The 22,332-nt window shown below is 37.1% G+C and overlaps 2 protein-coding genes across 2 annotated transcripts in view; one reads left to right on the top strand and one right to left on the bottom strand.

Moving 5' to 3' along the window:
* The window catches only part of LOC134676589 (uncharacterized), a 270,423-nt gene that overhangs the window by 62,159 nt on the left and 185,932 nt on the right, over nt 1–22,332 (bottom strand). The window lies entirely within an intron of this gene.
* LOC134676552 (uncharacterized) lies at nt 8,420–20,493 on the top strand. Its single transcript, XM_063534943.1, has 5 exons — nt 8,420–8,680; nt 13,071–13,074; nt 16,346–16,900; nt 17,219–17,506; nt 20,382–20,493. The coding sequence occupies exons 1-5, from the start codon at nt 8,458–8,460 to the stop codon at nt 20,491–20,493; spliced, it is 1,182 nt and encodes a 393-aa protein (XP_063391013.1). The 5' UTR covers nt 8,420–8,457.

The raw sequence follows: 22,332 nt of genomic DNA, 5'->3' as shown, positions 1-22,332 counted from the left end.
ACCTAAATTACACTTTAACCTAATAGCAATAAGGTTTTTGAAACGAGATGGATTTTGACCGCTTTACAGATTACATTTTTTTTATGACGGAGCACATAAAAAAGGAATTATCATAATGCGATTTTAAATTGGTTTATCATGTTTAATATTATATATAAAACCGGAATAACATTATAAATACGTGACGCGACGCCACCCGACGCGACGCGTGTTGATTAGGATCCCTTTGTTTCCCATGCGCTCCACTTACTATCAGTATAATGTCATTATTTTGACATTTCTTCAAAAATATTAAAAATGTTTAATAACTTCATTATCGTCCATCATTCTTTCTGTCATTTCTGATTCCATCATTCTAACCAATTCACTGTCAGTATAATGTCATTTCTAGTATCATTACTTTGACATAACTCCAATACTGACGGAAATTATTAAAATAAACTTCATTACTTGCCGTCATTCCTTCATGACACTCCCTACACTATCACTAAAAACGTCATTCCGTCAAAGTAATGTCAGTATCCATGATATTGTCGGGGCCGTACCACGATGTTTTAAGTCATAAGCGGCTCGATTCGGAAAATGAATTAGATATCTATTAGACATCAAGAAGTTACGATATGTATAATTTAAAGATATTTGTAAGGTAGATATGTCAAATTTGACGTTTCCGCGATTCTGGACGTCCTCTTGAACGATTTCCACAAGTTACGAGTATGACTTACATTTACAAGGAATACCCAACTGTCCGACTCCAATTTGATTTATTTTGATATATGTTATAGAGTAGTCTAAAAATGGAATAATTTATTTCATAGGAAAAAGACAGTAGAAAAACAAATAAATAACTTATGAACTAAATACATCTATAAATAATACTAAATTAAAACTAACAACCCTAAATATATCTAAAATAAAATAAGGAATATAAAAACTACTCAAAGAGGCCTCCCCGCGCTACCCCCGGCGCAAAGGTGCCCATCACACTCGCTGCGTTACCGCGTTGAATTGCGATGGACAGCCTTTGCACCAGGAAAATAACGAAATAGTCTAAAATAACGAAAACGTATTTTTTTTTAGCTGCCCAAACTCAACCTGTTAGGTGAAAATGGCCTTCAAAGTACTGAAAATTGACCAAACCTAATTTCTGAGAAGAGATTTAAAAAATTAAATTAGATTTATTTAAGACCAACAAAGGATCAAAAAACCCAAATCAAAATCAAATGAGGATTTGTTCAAAAAAATAATAAATATATTTTTATATAAAAATTGAGTTTGTGGTGAAATGACAAAACACGTCCCCATTTTTTATTCATTCTTTTTTCAATTTCGCACAGCCGCGGTGTATATCCTAAGAAATAGGTATTAAAAATTAAGCCGATTAAATAACGTATGATGTATTTAACTGCCCGATTCGAACCTTAAGATACGTCAATAAATAGATCTAGAAACGATATGGATTAGATGTGTCAGTCTCAATAGTGACGTATTAGTTTGAAAAACGTCACAAGCTATGATCAAATTGCATAAAAATATTTTCTAATACCCCTACACCCCCGCCCTCTTCTCCTTGACACTGCGGGGTTGCGTAATGCATCGCAACCATAATGTGATTTTCAGCGTTTAGTTTTAAAATATATTTTTATAATATGTATGCTAGTTTTAAGGTATTTATGTATGTTATGGGCCACAAAATAAAAAATTTCATTTTATTTCAATGTTAATATCCAGGGAGGAAATTGGGGACTTTGTATGGAAAAACGGTCGTCCCCTTTTCCCCTTAAACGTGTAACAAATTAGATATGTCCTCCTCGGAGTATATTTCACAGAGTAATATAAATAGACAACGCAGGGTTGCCTTCATAAGATTGAATTAGTCGTTTCCCTAGAGCCGGCTCACAGATCGCTCTTACTAGACGGGATATTTAATTCCTGGTAAGAGCATTGACGTATAATATCTAATCTAAGGACTGGCCTTACGGGCACTAAAATGGTACTAGTTCAGTGGTGTTACTCACGAATTCCAGCCAAACGTGCAGTCTAACGCAACTAGTTGCGACCAATCGCGCGCGTGATGCGAACTCATCAACCAATCGCGCACATGATGCGAACTCATCAACCAATCACGTTGTAGCGGTTTCACACCTCTTTACTGGCTCCTGCCATGCCTCATTATTATTGCCCGTAAAGCCAGTCCCCAGATATCTATGTCAATGGGTAAAAGTGTTTGTTTTTCTGTTCAACACAATTATTTGTTCCTCAGTTATGGATGTTTTCTAATGGTGTTATTCATAAACATTTATCAAGTCTGCAGTCCTTGATAATGTTTTATTCTTATCTGTCATTTTGACATTTGTGTTTGTCAGAAAGGGACAAAAATTTAACAAATAAATAATAAAGGACATTTTTTTACACAAATTGACTAAGCCCCATGGTAAGTTCATGAAGGCTTGTGTGATGGGTACTTAGAAAACGATATATATAATATATATATACTTAAATACATATAAAACAACCATGACTCAGGAACAAATATCGGTGTCATCACACAAATAAATGCCCTTACCGGGATTCGAACCCAGGACCGTCGGCTTCACAGGCCAGGGTAGTGACCCCTACCCATTAGACCAGTCTGCACATTCTAACATAAATAGTGAATAGAATCAGGCGTTACATTGCTGAAATCCATATTAATCAAAACCAAAATATTACTTTGCTAATCCGCCAAAAGGTTTTGGTGGTATCCATTCTAACACAATGCACATTCTATGTGAGGTAGTCTACGGCCACAGGGAATTCTTTTTTTCCTCGTTCTAGTTCTAACGGAAAAATACGACAATCTAATCTGTGGGCCCGATTCGGATTATGAAATAGACATCTATTAGACATCTTTTAGACATCACCAAGATACGATAACGATATGTTTAAGATCTAACCTGTCGAATTTGCGCTCTGCTCTGCTTACTGATACTCTTGAACGATTTCCACAGGATATGACTTAGAGATCTAATTCACATCTAATAGATATCTTACTCTATCTAACGTAAAAGTTACATTGGTTGCCCGAATTGCGCTGCAAAAGAGCACTTGTTGATATCTAAACTATAACGTATCTAGAATGGATCTAGAACGTGTCGTCTCTTGTGAATATCTTGAAGTGCGAATACGGCAGTCAAACATCAAACATCAACATTTATTCAGCAAATAGGCCACAAGGGCACTTTTACACGTCAACATTGAATTTACATAAAAGCAAAAATAATAACATCAACAATTTTATAAAATAAAACTAACAATTCAATCTAACGTATTACAATTACTAAGAGATGTATATGGTCTCTTAATGTCGAATTACATACAAAATACAGATAAAAAAACACACGAAAAAAAATCTATAATATAATAATAGTGTGTATTTTTTATGGCTGTTCCATTGTTTTCAGGGATGAGATAGGCGCAAGCATACTGATATGTATATACGTAGTGAGTTATAGACCTACCGCCAGTCTCATAATAAATCGCCTACTAAACGGACGTGTGACTTTCCTTTATGCACCCTGCACATATATTACATTGGCGATCGACGATTAAACTATTTTGGATTATAGATGCGTGCAAATATAATATAAACATTTTTTTTTTGCTGTGGTAGTGTTGTGTAAAAATTTAATTGGCTTGGAAGCAATTATTTTGTTGTGGTGCATTGGTGTGGTACAAAAATGTCGGTCGGGAAGATCAAGGCTTTCGAAGTAGCTTCTGGCAATTGGACTCAGTACATCGAGCGTTTGGAGATGTATTTTAAAGCAAACGACATTAAAGCTGAGGTGCAATTACCAACGTTAATAGCTGTCATGGGCGCGGACGCGTACGAGTTGTTGAGGAATTTAACTAGCCCTCCCATATAACCATTCCAGTCGCAGAATCATGAAAGTGGTAACTAAATGTCAGATGTGTCGTAACAGAGTCCACACAATGTGTCTAGAATTGTTTCGAAACAAAGTGTCGTCGCCGTGTGTACACTTTTCCGTAACAAGGTGTCGACACATTTGTGTGCACTTTGCGTGCGGTTTGCGACTAAATCTGACAGCAAATTTGTGACAGCAAATGTCAATATAAAATACCTCTTGAAAACCAAGGTTTGTCAAACTACTATTAGTGTCTCGTGTGCTTGTAATTCTAGTAAGTCATCATGGGCGATGCGAATGATAAAAATCGACCAAAACCATATAAACACCCAACACCCGTCAACCTTTTACAGAAAAGTTTTTAAAGAAATGCAATACGCTACTAGGTCAGGCAACGAATGCTCAATAAAGTTGTAGAGGGAAATGCTCGGAACACAATTTTTGACTCCTTAACTTGGTTTGGACAAGTTAGGAGGTGAACATATCAAAAGTCCTCGGCCGTAGCCCTTGAGCGGGGGGGAGAGAGGGGGCTTTGAAGGTCCCATTTTCCGGTTTTTCGATTATATCTCGGAAACTATGCATCTTAGCGACATGGCCACTTATACAAAATGAAAGTTAATTTAATTTGTTACAAGTTTATTCAGTCAATTTTTTCGATATGTTGAATAGTTTTTGAGATATCCGCTCTTGAAAGTTTATTTAGGGCTCTCAATGTTATCTTGATATATTACATCAGTGAAGGTGCTAGGCCGTGTATGGTATCGTTTTCGTATAAATCTGGGTTGCTGAATCCATTTAAGGTATCACATTGACACCATTCCACAAAATTAAAAAATATCTTTTTAGGGTTCCGTACCTCAAAAGCAAAAACGGAATTCTTATGGGATCACTCGTGCGTCTGAATACACAAAATAGTTCTTTACCTATAGATGACAGGAAAACCTATTAGAAATGTGCAGTCAAGCGCGAGTCGGACTTAATGTACGGAACCCTTAATACGCGAGTCCGACTCGCACTTGGCCGGTTTTTTTTAAACTCCTCTTGACGCTTAACCGCTGAACCGATTTCGTTGAAATTTGGTATAGAAATAGTTTGCGTCCCGGAACAGGACATAGGATAGATCTTATAACCAAAATCATCTTTTGAAGGTGTGAAAAGTGGCGTGGAAATTTGTACGGGAAATTAATAACTGCTGAACCGATTTACATTAAATTTGGGATGGTCTACATCTTTGATTTAGTTAAAAATGATAAAAAAAACATGACTTCAAACCTAAACTTAAACAGTATTAACTTCAAGAAGTCAATTCTGAATTCCCCCTACACCTCATTTCACACCTTTAAAGGATGATTTTTGAGATAACTTATTATGTCCTGTCTCGGGACTCAAAATATATGTGTACTAAATTTAAATTAAAACTGTTCAGCAGTTTAAGCGTGAAGAGGAGTTTAAAAGAAAGTAAGTTTATATGTTTTTACTTTGGAATGGTGTCAATGTGATACCATAACTAAATTTGGTACTGCGCATTTATACGAAAACGATACCAAACATGGCCTCGTAGCTTTACTGTTGTAGAAGTCAAAATAAAATTGAGAGCCCTAAATTCTTATTACTTGACCAAACTTGTGTAGAAGGAAAAGGAAAAATAAAAGTCTTCGGCAGGAATATAAGACACAAATATATATTTTTTTTGCGTTACTATTTCAATCATCAAATATTTAAACATACCTTGATTATAAATTATTCTAGTGAGATCCTCATAGATAAACAAAAACATTTACTTAAAAAATTACAAGGTCGAAATGTCACGGAACTTGTGAGAGTAATATGTGAAAAATAAAAACTTTTATGACAAAAAAATCTGGACACAATTTAAGAAGCATCCAATTGCGTCGAGGAATCATCTGTATTTTTGCTTGTTTCATTACCGCCTCGCTTCTTTTTTTGTCCTTTGTATTCTGTAGCAATTTGTGAGATCTGAAAATAAAGATAACTTGCGTCGTCATGGATGTCGATTTATAGGTTTTAGGGAGTGCAGAATTCGAAAACGATGATCATTTTATAATCTAAGATGGCGGCTACGTATTTTGTCACAAAAGTCGTCATGAATATCGTTTTATAGGTTTTAGGAAGTGCCGATTTCGAAAATGATGACCAGTTTGGAATCCAAGATGTGTGCCGTGCACTTTGTCATATAAGCCGTCTTAGATGTTGATTTATAGGTGTTAGGAAGAGCAGATTTAGAAAATGATGACCATGACCAATAAAACGGCATCCATGTCGACTTTTAACATAGTGCATGGCCGCCATATTGGATTCCAAAATAGTTATTATTTTCGAAATCTGCGCTCCCTAAAACCTATAAAACGACAGCCATGACGACTTTTATGACATACTGCTTGGCGCCATTTTGGATTCCAAAATGGTCATGATTTTCGAAATCAGGGCCCCCTAAAACCTATAAAACGACACCCATGACAACTTTTATGACATAGTGCATGGCCGCCATTTTGGATTCCAAAATGGTCATCATTTTCAAAATTGGGGCCCCCCTAAAACCTATAAAACGACATCCATGACGACTTTTATGACATAGTACATGGCCGCCATTTTGGATTCCAAAATGGTCATCATTTTCGAAATCTGCGCCCCCCAAAACCTATAAAACGACACCCATGACGACTTTTATGACATAGTGCATGGCCGCCATTCTGGATTACAAAATGGTCATCATTTTCTAAATCGGGGCCCCCTAAAACCCATAAAACGACATCCATGACGACTTTTATGACATAGTGCATGGCCGCCATTTTGGAATCGAAAATGGTTATCATTTTCAAAATCTGCGCCCCCCAAAACCTATAAAACGACACCCATGACGACTTTTATGACATAGTGCACGGCCGCCATTCTGGATTCCAAAATGGTCATCATTTTCGAAAGCGGGGCCCCCTAAAACCTATAAAACGACATCCATGACGACTTTTATGACATAGTGCATGGCCGCCATCTTGGAATCCAAAATGGTCATCGTTTTCGAAATCTGCGCCCCCTAAAACCTATAAAACGACACCCATGACGACTTTTATGACATAGTGCATGGCCACCATTACGGAATCCAAAATGGTCATCATTTTCTAAATCTGCGCCCCCCAAAACCTATAAAACGACACACATGACGACTTTTATGACATAGTGCATGGCCGCCATTTTGGATTTCAAAATGGTCATCATTTTCTAAATCGGGGCCCCCTAAAACCTATAAAACGACATCCATGACGACTTTTATGACAGTGCATGGCCGCCATCTTGGAATCCAAAATGGTCATCATTTTCAAAATTGGGGCCCCCTAAAACGTATAAAACGACATCCATGATGACTTTTATGACACAGTGCATGGCCGCCATTTTGGATTCCAAAATGGTCATCATTTTCGAAATCGGCACTCGCTAAAACCTAATCGACACCCATTTCGACTTTTATGACAAAGTGTTTGGCTACCATCTGCATGCAAGACATTTCTATTATTTTTACGTACAAAAATGGCCCCCTGTCAACTTCCAACCGAGATTTAATCGATAATTTATCCGATTAATGTTCAGATTAATTCAATTTCAATCTATGTTAGGTCGACTAAACTAATCGTGATTAATATTTGAGGATTAACTTTTTTTATTCCATTAATTAGTCGAATAAACAGTTAATCTATTAAGTCCCACCTCTGACCACGGCATTTTTACACTTTGAGAATATCTGAAAACAAATGAACACAAGGAGCCATTTTGCAAATCCAGTAACTTTATTATTACTTTTGACAGCGCGTGTCATGTGTCTACACAGAGTCGACACAAAGTCGAAACATTTGCGACTACTTTGTGACTGCAATATTTCTCAGCCTTAAACCATATTTATACATCATAATTAACAAGTTTCGTAGTATGTAAAGCGTTATTTCTGTTATCTAAGTATAGTATACGCATCGAAGTACTAAAAATGCATCAAATAATATATTTATGAACACAGGCACTGAGAAGTAAACAATTTCATTTCCGGCTAAACTAAAACAATTTGGTGGCGCGTTGATTATATTACACTTAGTTTATCAAATCACTCGAGCAGTTTAATTCCCCATAATAATTTCAGTCCTATTGTAATATAAATGCAAACAATATATAATTACGTCTTGTAATCCGTTTTAGAGATGGCGTATTAATGTCACTTATTTTTATTTAACTATTTTTTCATCTGACAGTTTCCATTTGACAGGAACAAAATGAACGAATGAACGAATGATTTTGGCATAAAGTAGTCGCAAACTAGTAACAATGTGTGCACACGGCGACCACACTTTATGTCACTTTGTGTCATGTGTCGACCCTTCCCCATTTCTGGTAACTGTGTCGACACGGCGACGACTCTGCGACTGGAATTGTGACCGAAACAGACGGTGTCGACACAAGATGTGTCTACACCGCGTCGTAACGGCGACTGGAAATGGTTGTATGGGCTAAGAAGCCCGGAGACTTGAAATACTCTGATGTCGTTAAGATTATGCAAGATCATGTGGAACCCAAGCCTTCGTTTATGGCCGAGAGGTACCGTTTCCGGCTGCGGCGTCAGGGCGAGGAGGAATCCGTGGCACAATACCTCACGGAGCTCAAGAAATTGTCGAAACATTGTGAGTTCGATACGTCATTAGAGGACAATCTCCGTGATCAGTTTACGTGTGGATTAAAAAACGACACTATCAAACAACGCCTTTTTGCCGAGAAGAGTTTAACCTATAGACCAGCGGTGGAACAAAAATGGGTTTTGATAACATTAAAGTTTTTTCTTTTTTGATATGTTATTGTAAGCATGTTAAATAACATTCATGTAAAAAGTTAGAAAATTTTAGGTGGAGCGTTCGGCCATATTTAAATTTTAAATTTTTGCTAAATAACTATGTAAATATAAAATTAAAGTTACAAAAAACTTTAACATATTCAATAACACTTTAATTTATTCACAATATTCGGTTTTTAGAAATCTGGAACAGCTGCTTTCTGGTGAACGTAAAAACAGGAATTATAATGTAAATATAGAATTAGAGTAGCTGATATTGCAAAATTACGATATTATCTATCAACTTAGTATACATGTAAAAAGTTAGAAATGTAGACAATGTGCTTGTCTAGATATTGATTTCTCGTTAAGCAGTATAGCCAATATTGAATTAAAGTTTGTAGAGTTAATATTACACGGTCATAATAAAGATCTTACTTCTCACACAAAAGATTAGAAATATAAAATCACGGCGACACTAAATACTGATACGTAAGTATGCATTCCGAGCTTATATTAAGTTACATTTCAAACGCGCGGCGTTTGCGCGCGCCGCGCTGTGCGCCGTGGCAGGAGGCAGCGATCGACGGTCGCGGGCTAGCGGTTAGCGCGGTGCCTTTAAAAATACGCAAAGCGTTTATAAAATTATTATCAATGGTAAATAGTTATTTTACACAGTACACTAATGGAAACTTATCTTCCCTTATTTATTTCTGTATGTACTAGGGATTGCCCGCGCGTTCGTTTACGTAGAATTCGTTATCGTGTTAAGTATAGAAATAATAGATACATTTGAAAATTATTTTAGGTGCATTGTCATACAGATAACTACCCTTGTTAAAGTATTCTTCAAATTCAATACACAGGTGTCATTTCAATATAATTTTGCGTAATTTGGCGCTTTTAGGTTATAAATGACTAGCGACATATATTTTTTAAGAGCGATCATCTCCGATAATATTTACTTTATCATAAAATCAATTTCAAACTAACGTTATTCAATATTTATCATTTTAAAGTCAATATTACCAACCAACTGATCCAATTTACCTACGGTAACAACTCAAAATTTGCATCAAATTAAATGCCACTTTTCTTATCCGTTTCGAACAATCAAGGGGCCTTTACGAGCTGATGTGGTGAAAATTTTATTTAACCTTCGTCCCTTGAAACCTTCACTACGCTCAAGGTTCAACTTTACGAACCACTCGCTACGCTCGTGGTTCAATTTTAGAATGTTTGAATTTGTGAATGTGCTTCCTGCCTCGCACAGCCAAACTGTGGAATGAACTGTCCGATACGACCTTCAAACCTTCAAAGACCCCCATCTTAAAGGTCGGCAACGCGCTTGCAACCCTTCTGGTGTTGCGGGTGTCCATGGGCGGCAGTAATCGCTAACCACCAGGTGATCCGTCTGCTCGTTTGCCTCCTATTTAATAAAAAAAAATGTTTCGCTTGTTTGGGTATCAATATTAGCACGAGCGGTTAATCAACAACTTTTCCCCTTGTAAAACAAATAAATAAGGTAGGTGAGGTGCAGGCATATGAGGCCCGACGGGTAACAAGGCCCAGCATTCAAAAATAGCAGTTGCTCCCTATTATTCCCAATTATCCTGAATTTGTACTTGTTGCTAAGAAGGCCCACTGTCAGTCCAGGTAAAAAGGTCTAGTCCCGGGCCTTATTGAACGTATGAGATGAAATATTAGATTAAAATATTTTAAGATAATTTTCAAAATTTTTAATCTCTTATTAATAAGGTCGATTTGAAGAAACTTCTATGAAATTATGACTTATAAATAACACTTGCACTGCGTGGGCTGTCAAAATTGCTGCAGACTTTTCTTGGTCTAACTCTAATAATTTTTCACTTGCTTTATTGACCTAAAGACGTTTTAAAGAATCAAAAAGTCTAATAACATTGAGGCACTTATACTTTTTAAAGGCAGTAACTAATTACAAGTGACTTTTTTTTGTTAATACATAGGTAGGAATTTACGATCATCATCATATATTTAAGAGTATGACTCTTGTCGGTGGAGCAATTTCCATGTTTGGTGGTCCTCCGCCTTCTCTTTGACAGCCCAATACGACACGACGTTGATCTTTTCCTTTATTTGATCCATGTACGCTCTCCTTGGTCTTCCCCTCTTCCTGTTTGCTTCAACTTTCCCTTCTATGATATTTTTGATAAATTCGTCGTGTCGTATCAGGTGCCCAAGCATCCTTCCTCTTCTATTGTCTATAGGTCTTAACAAACTCCTCCTCTCTCCTACTACATAGGCCACACTGAATGTTTTGCACTACTGGCCACTGGTAAACATTTAAATTATGAATTGCATATTAAAAAAAAATACAGGCTTTTGATTATGGAATGTGACAAATGTTGGCGACAAATCGATCGTCTTTTGTTTTTAATGGCTTGTCAAAGTAAGTCAGTGCGTTGAACGTGGCTTTAACGCGAAAATATTTTTAGAGCTATGATTTTGTTATGATTTTAAAAGTTCGCTTACTCCGCAAGAGTGTAGTGCTTGCCTTCAAAATGCTTTTGGGATTGAAGCACCACATCTGAGCATCGTGAGGCGTTGGTATGGTGAATTTAGTAGAGACAGTATTATTCTAGATAATGATTTTCGTGAAGGTCGACCGTCCACGGCGATCATTCAAGGAAACGTGGCTACTGTGAGACGACTCATTGAAGAAAACCCACGAATCACCTATGACGAAATTTGAGGACAATTAGGGATAGGTATGAGACAAATACAAAAGATTTTACAAGAATATTTAAAAGTCGGGAAGCCTTGTTGTCTTTGGATTCTTCACGAATTAACTTCAGTCCAAAAACAGGTACTTTTTGACTGGTGCCGAGAAATGCTGCGTAAGTATAAGCAAGGAAGTTCAAATGCTGTATATAACATCGTTAGAGGAGATGAAACCTGGATTTACTGCTACGATCCGGAAAAAAGGCATTAGTCTAGTCAATGGGTCTTTCGAAGGTGACAGGAGGCCCATAGAAGTTCAACAAGCCAATAGCGTTGCCAAACATTTTGATCGTCTGTTTTTTTTAAACGCGACATTTTTGTACCGTACTTTTAAATAATAAAAGAACGTTAAATACTGAGTAGTACACTACCATTTGTGTGCCCGCAGTCATTGAAAAAGACCGCGAGAGACGACCGAGAAGCCGCATCCTCCTGCGTCATAATAATGCGTCCACCGATACCGCAATAAAGGCAAAAACATTTTTTAACTACGAAAACGTGGAAAATGTCTCTTATACGGATTATAATCCAGACATTGCACCCTGTGACTTCTATCTATTTCCCAAAATTAAGGATTTAATTTGGGGTTTGACATTTAAGACCCCGGATAAGGCAGTTACTACGTTTCATCACCACGTCGAAAACATGCAGTCAAGTGATTGGGCCTCATGCTTCCAAAAATGGTCCGAGCGAGTGAATATGTGCATAGAATGTAAAGGGAAACATTTTGAGAAGCAATAAATGTATTATTATGGTTATAAATGGTTTTATTCAAAAGTTACGCAAAACTTTCAGTGTGGCCCTCGTATGCGTAAAACCTCTTCGTTAGTTTTCTTTCCTTTTACGATAGAATTGCGAAAAATTGATATTTTGCAACGAGTGACGAATTTTAAAACACGGTCAAAGGGAGTGTTTTAACGTGCTTATTATAGCACCGGTGTCGTAATGTAGCACCAGATGTACTGTAAAAATTATGTTAAAAGATAATTTTTACAGTACATCTGGTGCTACAAAAAAATTATGTTAAAATATTTATACTGTAAAAAAATATCCCACCAAACACATTTTCATGTAAATTTTGTTGCTAAGAGGAAACCATAAGACTCGCACTGTCAAAAAGTTGTCAGATCTCTTGTCGAGCCAAGCTTCAAACTCTACAAGCCCTAACTTCTCTAACTCTACACCTTAGTCAAAATATGTGGCTTGGCTGTTTCGCTACCGCCACATGGGCATAAGGTGAAAAAATTATTAAATTCATTATTTTTAGGGTTCCGTACCTCAAAAGGAAAAATACTGAACCCTTATAGGATCACTCGTGTGTCTGGCTGTCCGTCTGTCACAGCCTATTTGCTCCGCAACTACTGCACCAATAAGTTGAAATTTGGTATACACATGTAAGTCTATAGCCCAAGGACATACATGTAAAGTAAATAATAGAAATTCAAATAAAGGGGTCACTTTTGAGATGAATGGTAAATAGAAGAAAACAAAAACTATATCTTGTTATAATTAATATAAGAGAATTAGAATAAGAATTAATATAAGAGAATTTTGTTAGAATTTTAATTAGTATAAGATAGATATGTATATTGTCATGTTATTTTCTCGAACTCCCCATCGGCATACAAACCTCCTCAAGGTTTTGCCCACGATGGGTCTTGTAATAATAATGTACTTTATTTAGCTTATTGTTCAATAAATTAAAAAATATATATATATATATCAAATGAAGGGGCTCATTGTAAGAATCTCAGATATATTTTTTCATAATTTTAAAATAAATAGTTTAGAAGTTATTTAAGAAAATACGCAAAAAATGACCATCCCCCCCCCTTATCTCCGAAACTACTGGGTCTAAAATTATGAAAAAAAATACACATATTAGCTCTTTTCCTATAGATGACAGGAAAACCTATTAAAAATGTGCAGTCAAGCGTGAGTCGGACTTAAGTACCTAGTTTTCCGATCCCTACGGGTTTTTTAAAGACATTTTACTCACTTTTCTCTAAAAGAAATATATTGTTAAAAATTGTGTAATGTACAGTCACCTGCAATAATATGTTACTCTTCGAAGGCCGCAAAAATATGTGACACGCTCTTATTTGTAGAGCCATAACCCTAGTACAGAACCCTTGGAACGCGAGTGCGACTCGTATTTGGGCGGTTTTTGTAATATACTTACATACAATAGTTCTTGTAGAAACGAAACGGCCAAGCCACACACTTTCGGTGTAGAGCTAGTAAAGTTAGAGGGCTTGTAGAGTTAGAAGCTTGGCAAGAGATCTGATAACTTTTTGACAGTGCGAGCCTTATGGTTTCGTTTGGGCAACATTTTACATCAAAATGTTTTTGATGGGATTTGACTTCTTTTTGTAAGTTGTTTATGACAATCTTCCATCCCCTAATTTAAAGGGTTGGGGGTGATTTACTATTGAAAATCCTGAAATAAGTATCTGGGGGCATCTGTTACACAATGTACTTCTTACTAATTCCCCATATAAACCCTTCACCCCATAAGGGTAAACTTTGGGGTTGAAATCTGCCTTCACCCCGTAAGGGTAAACTTTGAGGTTGAAATCTATTCTATTATTATATCCTTCCCCATAACAATACCTATCTACATACCAAATTTCAACTAAATCGGTTCAGCGATTATTGATTTCCCATACAAAATTAAACCCCATCTTCATCCCCTTAGGGATAAAATTTTTTCGAATTTATTTGTTGTTTGTGTACTAAAATTATCTTACATACCAAATTTCAGCTTCTTAGAGGACTTCAGGAAGTATCCGGTATTGATGATCATCAAGTGAGTGAGTCAGTGACGAAATCGAAGTTTTTAGATATGAATAAAATCTAAAGTATAAGAGCTATGCAATTGATATGCTTAATAAGTCCGAGAACTTTGTTGATCTGGTATAATCCAACCCCAAATTATGAGGGTTCCAAAAAACGACGAAGCGCTTCGAGAAAAGGTAGATAGTGCCCTTGCGCTTTTCTCGTCTTGGCGGGGGCACTGCCGTGCCCCCAGATGTTAAAAGATGAGACTACTGTAACTAATAAAGATTTATGTTTAGTTAACTACTATTTTCGCGTAAACTAGACAATTTTTATATCTTTAGTTATTAAGGTCGTAGGCCACGTCTACGCCTCGGCTAGTCTGTGGCCATGAGTAAGCCCATTCATAATAAAAAATAAAATAAAAAAAAGACCCAAAATAATTATTTTCACTTATTATAAATAAATCCTCCTGTTATAAAGTATCAAATATTGTTATTTGTATATGTATAACTCTTAAGTTAAAAACAATAAAATCTGTTATTACCTACTGTCAAAATGATTATTTTTTGCGGGATTAAGTAATACACTGGCAGTGTTCAATAAGGCCCATAATAGGACTTTTATAAAAGGTATATTTTCCAAGAGTATCGTAATATTTTTATAACTATTTTGGTATAATGAAGAAACTTAAATAAATGAGAAACCTATTTGAGTGAGTTTTTCATACTTCATATCCTGTTTATTAAAAAAAAAACCATTTTAATTTAAGGTGGGCTGTATATAGGCATATACGGCCCATACAGAATATACAATAAGGTAAGTGAGGCCACTTACCTTATTGTATATTCAGGATGTATACCGTGTAATATTGAGCAGTTGGTTTATAATATACATATTATGATATTGACGTTGAATAGGACAGGACATGACAATAGGAACCAGAAATAGGTATAGTTGGTCAAACCAATTTGTCAGTAAATAAAAACAAAAAACTATATTCATCCTTTTCTTTTGGGTGCTAGTACTAGTGTAAGTCAAAGATAGTATGATGATTCTCCCTGTCTATGTTTGAAATGAGACAGTCCTTTGACAAACTATGTATAGTAAAAAATAGTTGTGAATATCTTGTACATTTTTATTACAATATTAGTCAAGATAATGAAATATAGCTGGTCAAGCAAATCTTGTCACTAAAAAAAGGCGCGAAATTCAAATTTTCTATGGAACGATATCCCTTCACGCCTACATTTTTCAAATTTGCCGCCTCTTTCTACTGACAAGATCTGATTGACCAGCTGTAGGTATTTTTACTTAATAAGATATTTTAATTTCACGTAATGTCCGCATCTAATTTATATATGTGCACGGTAAACAAACAAATGAATGATAAGAAAAGACAGACAGTGTTACTGAGCGGGAGGTGGGGCGAGGGGCGAGGTATAGGTAGGCTATGATAGGCTCTCGAGCGCCGCGCCGGCGACTGACGGACCAACGCGGCGTATGTATGAATTTCGCGCCTTTTTAACTAGATTTTACTATTACAATGCAAGCTACACACAGAAATTTCTTACTTTCCATAATATGGCTGCGTATATTATTTTATAGTAATAGACTTATTTTTACAGACTCTAATTCAATATTTGATCTTATAGGACAAAAAACGCATATTAATTCTAAAGCATATATCTTATTCTTCTAGCTTTTTAGCTTGCCTATTAACTTATAAATTTAGATATGTTGTTGTGGATTTATTAAACTTTAATTCAATATCGACAAAATAATAAGCTAATTGTAGTTTGACAAAGAAGCACGTTAAAAAAATTTCTAATAATTTTACATTATAAAGCGTCATACATATTATAAACAATGGAACTTAAACATTGCACTTTAATTCAATATTAAAAAATCATTACTAAAAATATATAAATACCTAATTTATATCTAACGCTCGTTCTAACTTTTCATCATATATAGCATATATGCTTAAAAATAAGTCCTATATCAGATAAGTATCACTTTTTCAACTTTAGAATTATCAAAACTTTTAGTGCAAAAATCCGGTCCCACTATTGAGCTACTATTCAAAAGCGGTAAGCCTTGCGCTATCGTTAGAAGCGGCGGAGAGGGACGCAGCGACTGTAGAACGCCCGAGTGCGAGCGAGAGCAACGTTGCCAGATCGGACATGGCGTCCGTAAATTCGATCACACCGGGACCACGTGGCGGAAATAAAGGCAATAATCCAAATAACCGACAGAATAACGGTGCCAGCATCAGCAACATGTCGAACAATGGCTCCAAATGTACAGTTTGTGGACGGGAAGGCCACCGTGAAGCGGATTGCCGCTATAGAAATTTCACGTGCAGCAAGTGTGGGTGCGTGGGGCATCTAAGGCGGGTGTGCCCGTCTTCGGGCGCAGCTAGCGGCCAGGGCGCTGCCAGGGGGCGCAGCTCGGGCGCGGGTGGTCGCGGCTCTCGGCGCGCCTTTCACCACGTCCAGGCGGCACAATATGAGACTCCAGGGGCCGACGACGACAATTCGTCGGACACTGAATTTGAAGAACATTTGCATCATCTCTGTTTGAGCGACTACAGTGCGGTAAGCATGTCTATGCACGTAGACAACATAATGTTAGACATGGAAATTGACACGGGCTCCCCAATATCCTGTATTAGTAAGGAAAATTATTATAAATATTTTAGGCATAGGCCGATTAGGCCATTCAATTTGTCATTTAAATTTATTGATGGGAGTAAATTTAAATCGTTAGGAGTTATAAGACCAGATGTTGTTTACGAAGGGAAATTAAAAACTTTAGAACTGTTTGTTGTAGAAGGGGCCACAACATCTTTGTTAGGCCGGCAATGGCTAAGGGAGCTGGGGATTCAGATCCCAGTATTTAACTGTCAAACTGTGAGTAATGATGAACTGTGTAAATTACTCGACAGGTATAAGGAGCTATTCAGCGGCGGGTTGGGGCGGTTTACGGGCGGCAAGGCGACTCTTCGCGTGAAGGAGGGCGCGGCACCGGTGTACTGTCGCGCGCGGCCGCTGCCGTACGCGCTGCGCGACCGGGTGGACCACGAGCTGGACGAGATGCTGCGCAGCGGAGTCATCGAGCCCGTCGACACTTCAGAGTGGGCCACGCCCCTAGTGCCGGTACGTAAAGCTGATGGCGGATTAAGGATTTGTGCCGATTACAAAATAACACTTAACCCGAATTTGCTGATCGACAGGTACCCGCTTCCAAAAATTGATGATTTATTAGTAAGGCTGAACGGGGCTCGCGTTTTCTCGAAAATTGATTTAACTCAAGCGTATAATCAGGTAGAACTAGACGATTCAAAGCAATATACGGTTATTAACACGCATAGAGGATTGTTTAAGTACAATAGGTTAGTCTACGGCCTATCTTCTAGTCCGGGTATTTTTCAGAGAATCATGGCTAGTTTACTAAAGGATATTCCACACGTAGAAGTATTTTTAGACGACATTTTAATTGGCACACCAGACGTGGCATCCCATTTAGTGACATTGGACAAAGTATTACAGAAATTGCATAGTCATGGTATGAAACTAAAAAAAAGTAAATGTTTCTTTTTTACTGAAGAAGTGAAGTACTTAGGTTTTATTATTTCTAAAGACGGCATTAAAGCCGACCCGGCAAAAATTGAGGCTATTGTTAAAATTCCACGACCACAAAACATAACAGAGTTAAAATCATTTTTAGGCGTCGTCAATTTCTATGGTAGGTTCGTGGCAAACTTAAGCACCATATTGTCGCCTTTATATGACTTGCTTAGGAAGGGCGTAGCGTGGAAATGGGGTAAACAATGTGAAAAGGCATTTAAAACAATCAAGCAGGTATGGGCGATTCTCAGAGATGACATTCGGTGCCTGACTTCGGTGCCAAATTTTTTTTTTAACTTATATAATATGCAAGTTTATTTCCTAAAATCTACCCTTAATATAAAAAATATTGGTAGTGGAGGCCTCCATTAGAACCTTATAGTTTTCAAGATATTTGAGATTTAAAAAACACCGAAATCATGTGCAGGCACTGAAATCAATTTGCGTCACCGAATTCAATAATGCTTACACCAAAATCACATTTAGGTTTTATATATCAATTATATAATTATTCTAATCATATTTTTCAATCCTATTTGTTGATAAGCGATGTAACAAGGCTAATGATCTCGAAAGCTTACATAAATTTAATAGATATAGACTCAAGATTTTAAAATAACCAAATTATGGCTTGTAAATCAACATCTCTAGAAGATATCCCACACTATATGACTGGCCTCATATAATAGGGTGATGTGTGGCCCTGAAACGAGTTTCAGACATGTCGACATTGTCGACCACAAATTCGCATATTAGGTATAATCATTTATTCATTGCATTATTATATCCATGAAGGAGAAGATGTTTGTTTCACGCAATCCGACCGCACACGCATCTAAAAAAAACTTATGTTACCTGCACCCGATAAACAATACACTCTTGAGTGGTGTTCAATGCTCATTAAATATTTAATGTACTTATAAAGCAATGTGATGCAATACGGAAAACAAGTATTTTTTTAATAAAAGAGTTTAAAAGCGTGAACTCCGTCAATTTAAAACTATAATATTTGAAGTAGTCGAGTAATGCTTGAAGATCCAATTACCAATTAATTATGATCTCCAGCACCCTCAAACACTTGAGCTAAATTGTAACAAAGTTGTTGACAAAGACATAAGACATTGAGGACTGTTAAAACATTTGCTGTGTATGGCTATCCTTTAGAAATATCGATCAGTAGGTACGCTCAGTGCCTTTGAAGCGATCTCGACATTAGAATGCTATTTTATTTTTAATCCCTTGTTCTGTACATCCTGTCCCTTGGGTTCACCTTGCATAGTACTTTACATACACAAGTTATTTCAAAAGAAGTGGGATCTAATTGACTACATTTATTTAACATGGCTGACATGTTTAAAGGTATCGAGGTGTAGGACCTCCGGTGATACAGAGGACGACGAACATAATTTACTTAATTGGTTGGAAAAGAATATCAAGACAGAGAAAGAAACATTGGGTCTATACGTCTGGTTTAAAAAACTACTCATAGTGAACTAGTGATTTTGTGTACCTACTATGACATAATTTACTTACGAACATAATTTTACGTTTGTACAACGTATCTTTCACTTTTTAGACATGATAAATTAGTACAACAAACTAGTTTACAAAGCAGGATTTGAATTCAGTGATCACTTTTTTGATATCGGTGGTCAAAAAATCCACCGAAACCAGGGAAATCAACACCAGCGATATCAAAATTAATCACTTTTTAGAGATTACAGAAATAGCATGAACGATACAGAGGAGATGTAATAATGGTGGATTTACGTACTTTCGATGACTTCTTAATCACTCACATAACGATAATTGCACTAAAACTTTCGGAGTAAATTGCACCACCGATCTCAAAAAAACATAGGACCAAACCCAGCGAAGGACGGAGAAACGTTTAAAAAATCACTTTATTGTACTGTGACTGTACCTCTACTTTATTCAACGGTTAAGGCACAACTAAAGCATACTATGTTTGAGACACTGAGTTCCTGGTCTACAACTTTGAAGGAGTACTGACATGTTTTGTAAATTACACCGATATCAGTCACTAGCCCGGGACACATCGTAAATTTGGTTTTATTCAATGTGTTGAGCAAACACATTATTGTGATATAAAGAATATGATAAGCTAACTAATACCCTATGCGTGAATACCCATAATAACTCCGATCTAATGCCCCATCTTGAGTAATAATTTTTTGTTTCATAAAATCTGGGTGCGGGACACGCCCACCGAACATCATTTTTGGCATTTGGATTTATTTTTCTTGTATTATATAAATAATAAATAAATAATTTGATAGTGTTCCAGACAGAATATAAGCTGAAGATCATGCCTAAATTAATTCAGATTTATTGAACAGTAAATTCAATCAATTACTGCCCCGGACACGTAAAAACGGCCCTCCTGAGAAATGCCCGTATTAGTTAGCGCAGAAGTGTTGATGCATTACGATCAAAACAAACCCTTGATTCTTACGACAGATGCGAGTTCGCGCGGGATTTCTGGCGTGCTGACCCAACCCTGTGCCGTCGCCGGCGCGCGGCCGGGCACGGCGGCGGAGCGGCCGGTCGCCTATGTCTCGCGCTCGCTTAACGACGCGGAGCGTAATTATTCGCAAATTGACAGGGAAGCTTTAGCGATTGTGTTTAGTTTTGAAAAGTTGCATCAATTTCTGTATGGTAGGCGTTTCGTGTTAAGGACTGATCATAAACCCCTTGTTAGTATATTCGGTCCAAAACAAGGGATCCCGGCAATGGTAGCGAGTAGATTGCAAAGGTGGGCGATCAAGCTGTCGGCATATACCTACGACATAGAATACGTGCGCACAGACGCGAATGGCGCCGATGGGTTATCGCGCTTGCCGGTGCCAGTTAAAAATGCGACGTCTATGGATGGCCCACCTCCAGAGCAAACCTATTTGCATTTTGTACAAAATGAAATGTTGTTAGACTATCACGAAATCAAAACACAAACGCGACGAGATCCAATTTTAGGTCGGGTTTGACATATACATACAACACACATAGACATATATTATACATACAATCTTATAGTCAACTCAATAAAAAAAAACTGCTTTCTCTAATGTCTATCCAATATCATACTATACAACAATAGTAAGTAATTTAGCATGCTACGATCATTTTATAGTCGCACCGTCGCACCAAACAAACACGCGTATTCGGGAAACGAGATAATCACAAGATCTAGAAACGATATAGAGATCAACTAGATTTACATTAGATATCGACTAGATGTGACTTGGATATCTAAGTCATAACTTGTACGGCATGGGTGCCGCAAGACGGGCGAGGATGTGGTAGGCCCAGACGGAGATGGTGGGACGACCTGGACGCATATCTTAACGACTGGCCGGAGATTGCCCAAAATCGAGACGAATGGAAATCAAGGGGGGAGGCCTTTGCCCAGCAGTGGGACACCGTATAGGCTTATATAAAATAAAATAAACTTGTCGAAATCGTTCATATCAAGAGGACCTCCAGAATCGCGGAAACGTCAAATTTGACATATCTATCTTGTCGAAATCGTTCAAGAGGACCTCCAGAATCGCGGAAACGTCAAATTTGACATATCTATCTTACAAATATCTTTAAATTATCCATATCGTAACTTGTTGAGGTCTAGTAGAGATCTAATACATTTTCTGAATCGAGCCGAAAGTCTGCAGCGGATTTGATAGCCCACGCAGTGTAAGTGTTATGTATACGTCATAATTTCATAGAAGTTTGACGTTTAAAATGACACTTGCACTGCGTGGGCTATCAAAATCGCTGCAGACTTTTTACGGTCTGACTATATGTAATTTTATAATTAACTATGTTTTTAAGATATTTTGCCTTTTACACTTTTATTGTAATCATGTATTGAATGTCGTCTGTATAAATTAGATTAGGGTAATCAATCAGTCAATCAATATTTTTATTTGTTAAACCATAGAGAAATATAGTAAGACAAGAGTGCTCACTCCATACATCAGTTTTGGTACCAAAAATATTAGTATTTTCATAGTCGACATCTAGCATCGAGTAGCGGAATTATCAGTACTGCTACTTGACAATAGATGTAGCGGCGCCCGAAAAGTCTAATGCTCAACAATTTTCAGCTAATATTATAAACGGATTAACCGGAATTTTCAACTCCTTTTGCTTCTAATATTAGTTGTAAATTGTTGTTCAATACAATTTTCGTGGGTCGCCACTCGAGAGACATCTAGTATCGAGTAGCAGTACTGATAATTCCGCCACTCGATGCTAGATGTCGACAGTGAAAATACAGTGAAACCTGGATAAGTGAGATCTCAAGGGACGAGTAAATTTGTCTCACTTATAGAGGTTTCCCACTTACCCAGGCTCCCAGTTAGCCAGGTACAAATAAATTTCTGTCTCATTTACAGAGGGTTCCATTAATAGA

Source organism: Cydia fagiglandana, chromosome 24, assembly GCF_963556715.1.
Source record: "Cydia fagiglandana chromosome 24, ilCydFagi1.1, whole genome shotgun sequence".
NCBI lineage: Eukaryota > Metazoa > Arthropoda > Insecta > Lepidoptera > Tortricidae > Cydia > Cydia fagiglandana.
The sequence above is the reverse complement of the archived record's forward strand: the minus strand, read 5'-3'. Positions and strand labels throughout refer to the sequence as shown.

Bases quoted from the DNA above. Each gene is read 5' to 3' on its own strand.
- LOC134676552 (XM_063534943.1), top strand. From the start codon at position 8,458: ATGCAAGATCATGTGGAACCCAAGCCTTCGTTTATGGCCGAGAGGTAC. The intron at 16,901-17,218 runs GTTAGACATGGA...ATTACTCGACAG, and splicing joins ATGCACGTAGACAACATAAT to GTATAAGGAGCTATTCAGCG. The intron at 17,507-20,381 runs GTACCCGCTTCC...TTCTTACGACAG, and splicing joins CCGAATTTGCTGATCGACAG to ATGCGAGTTCGCGCGGGATT.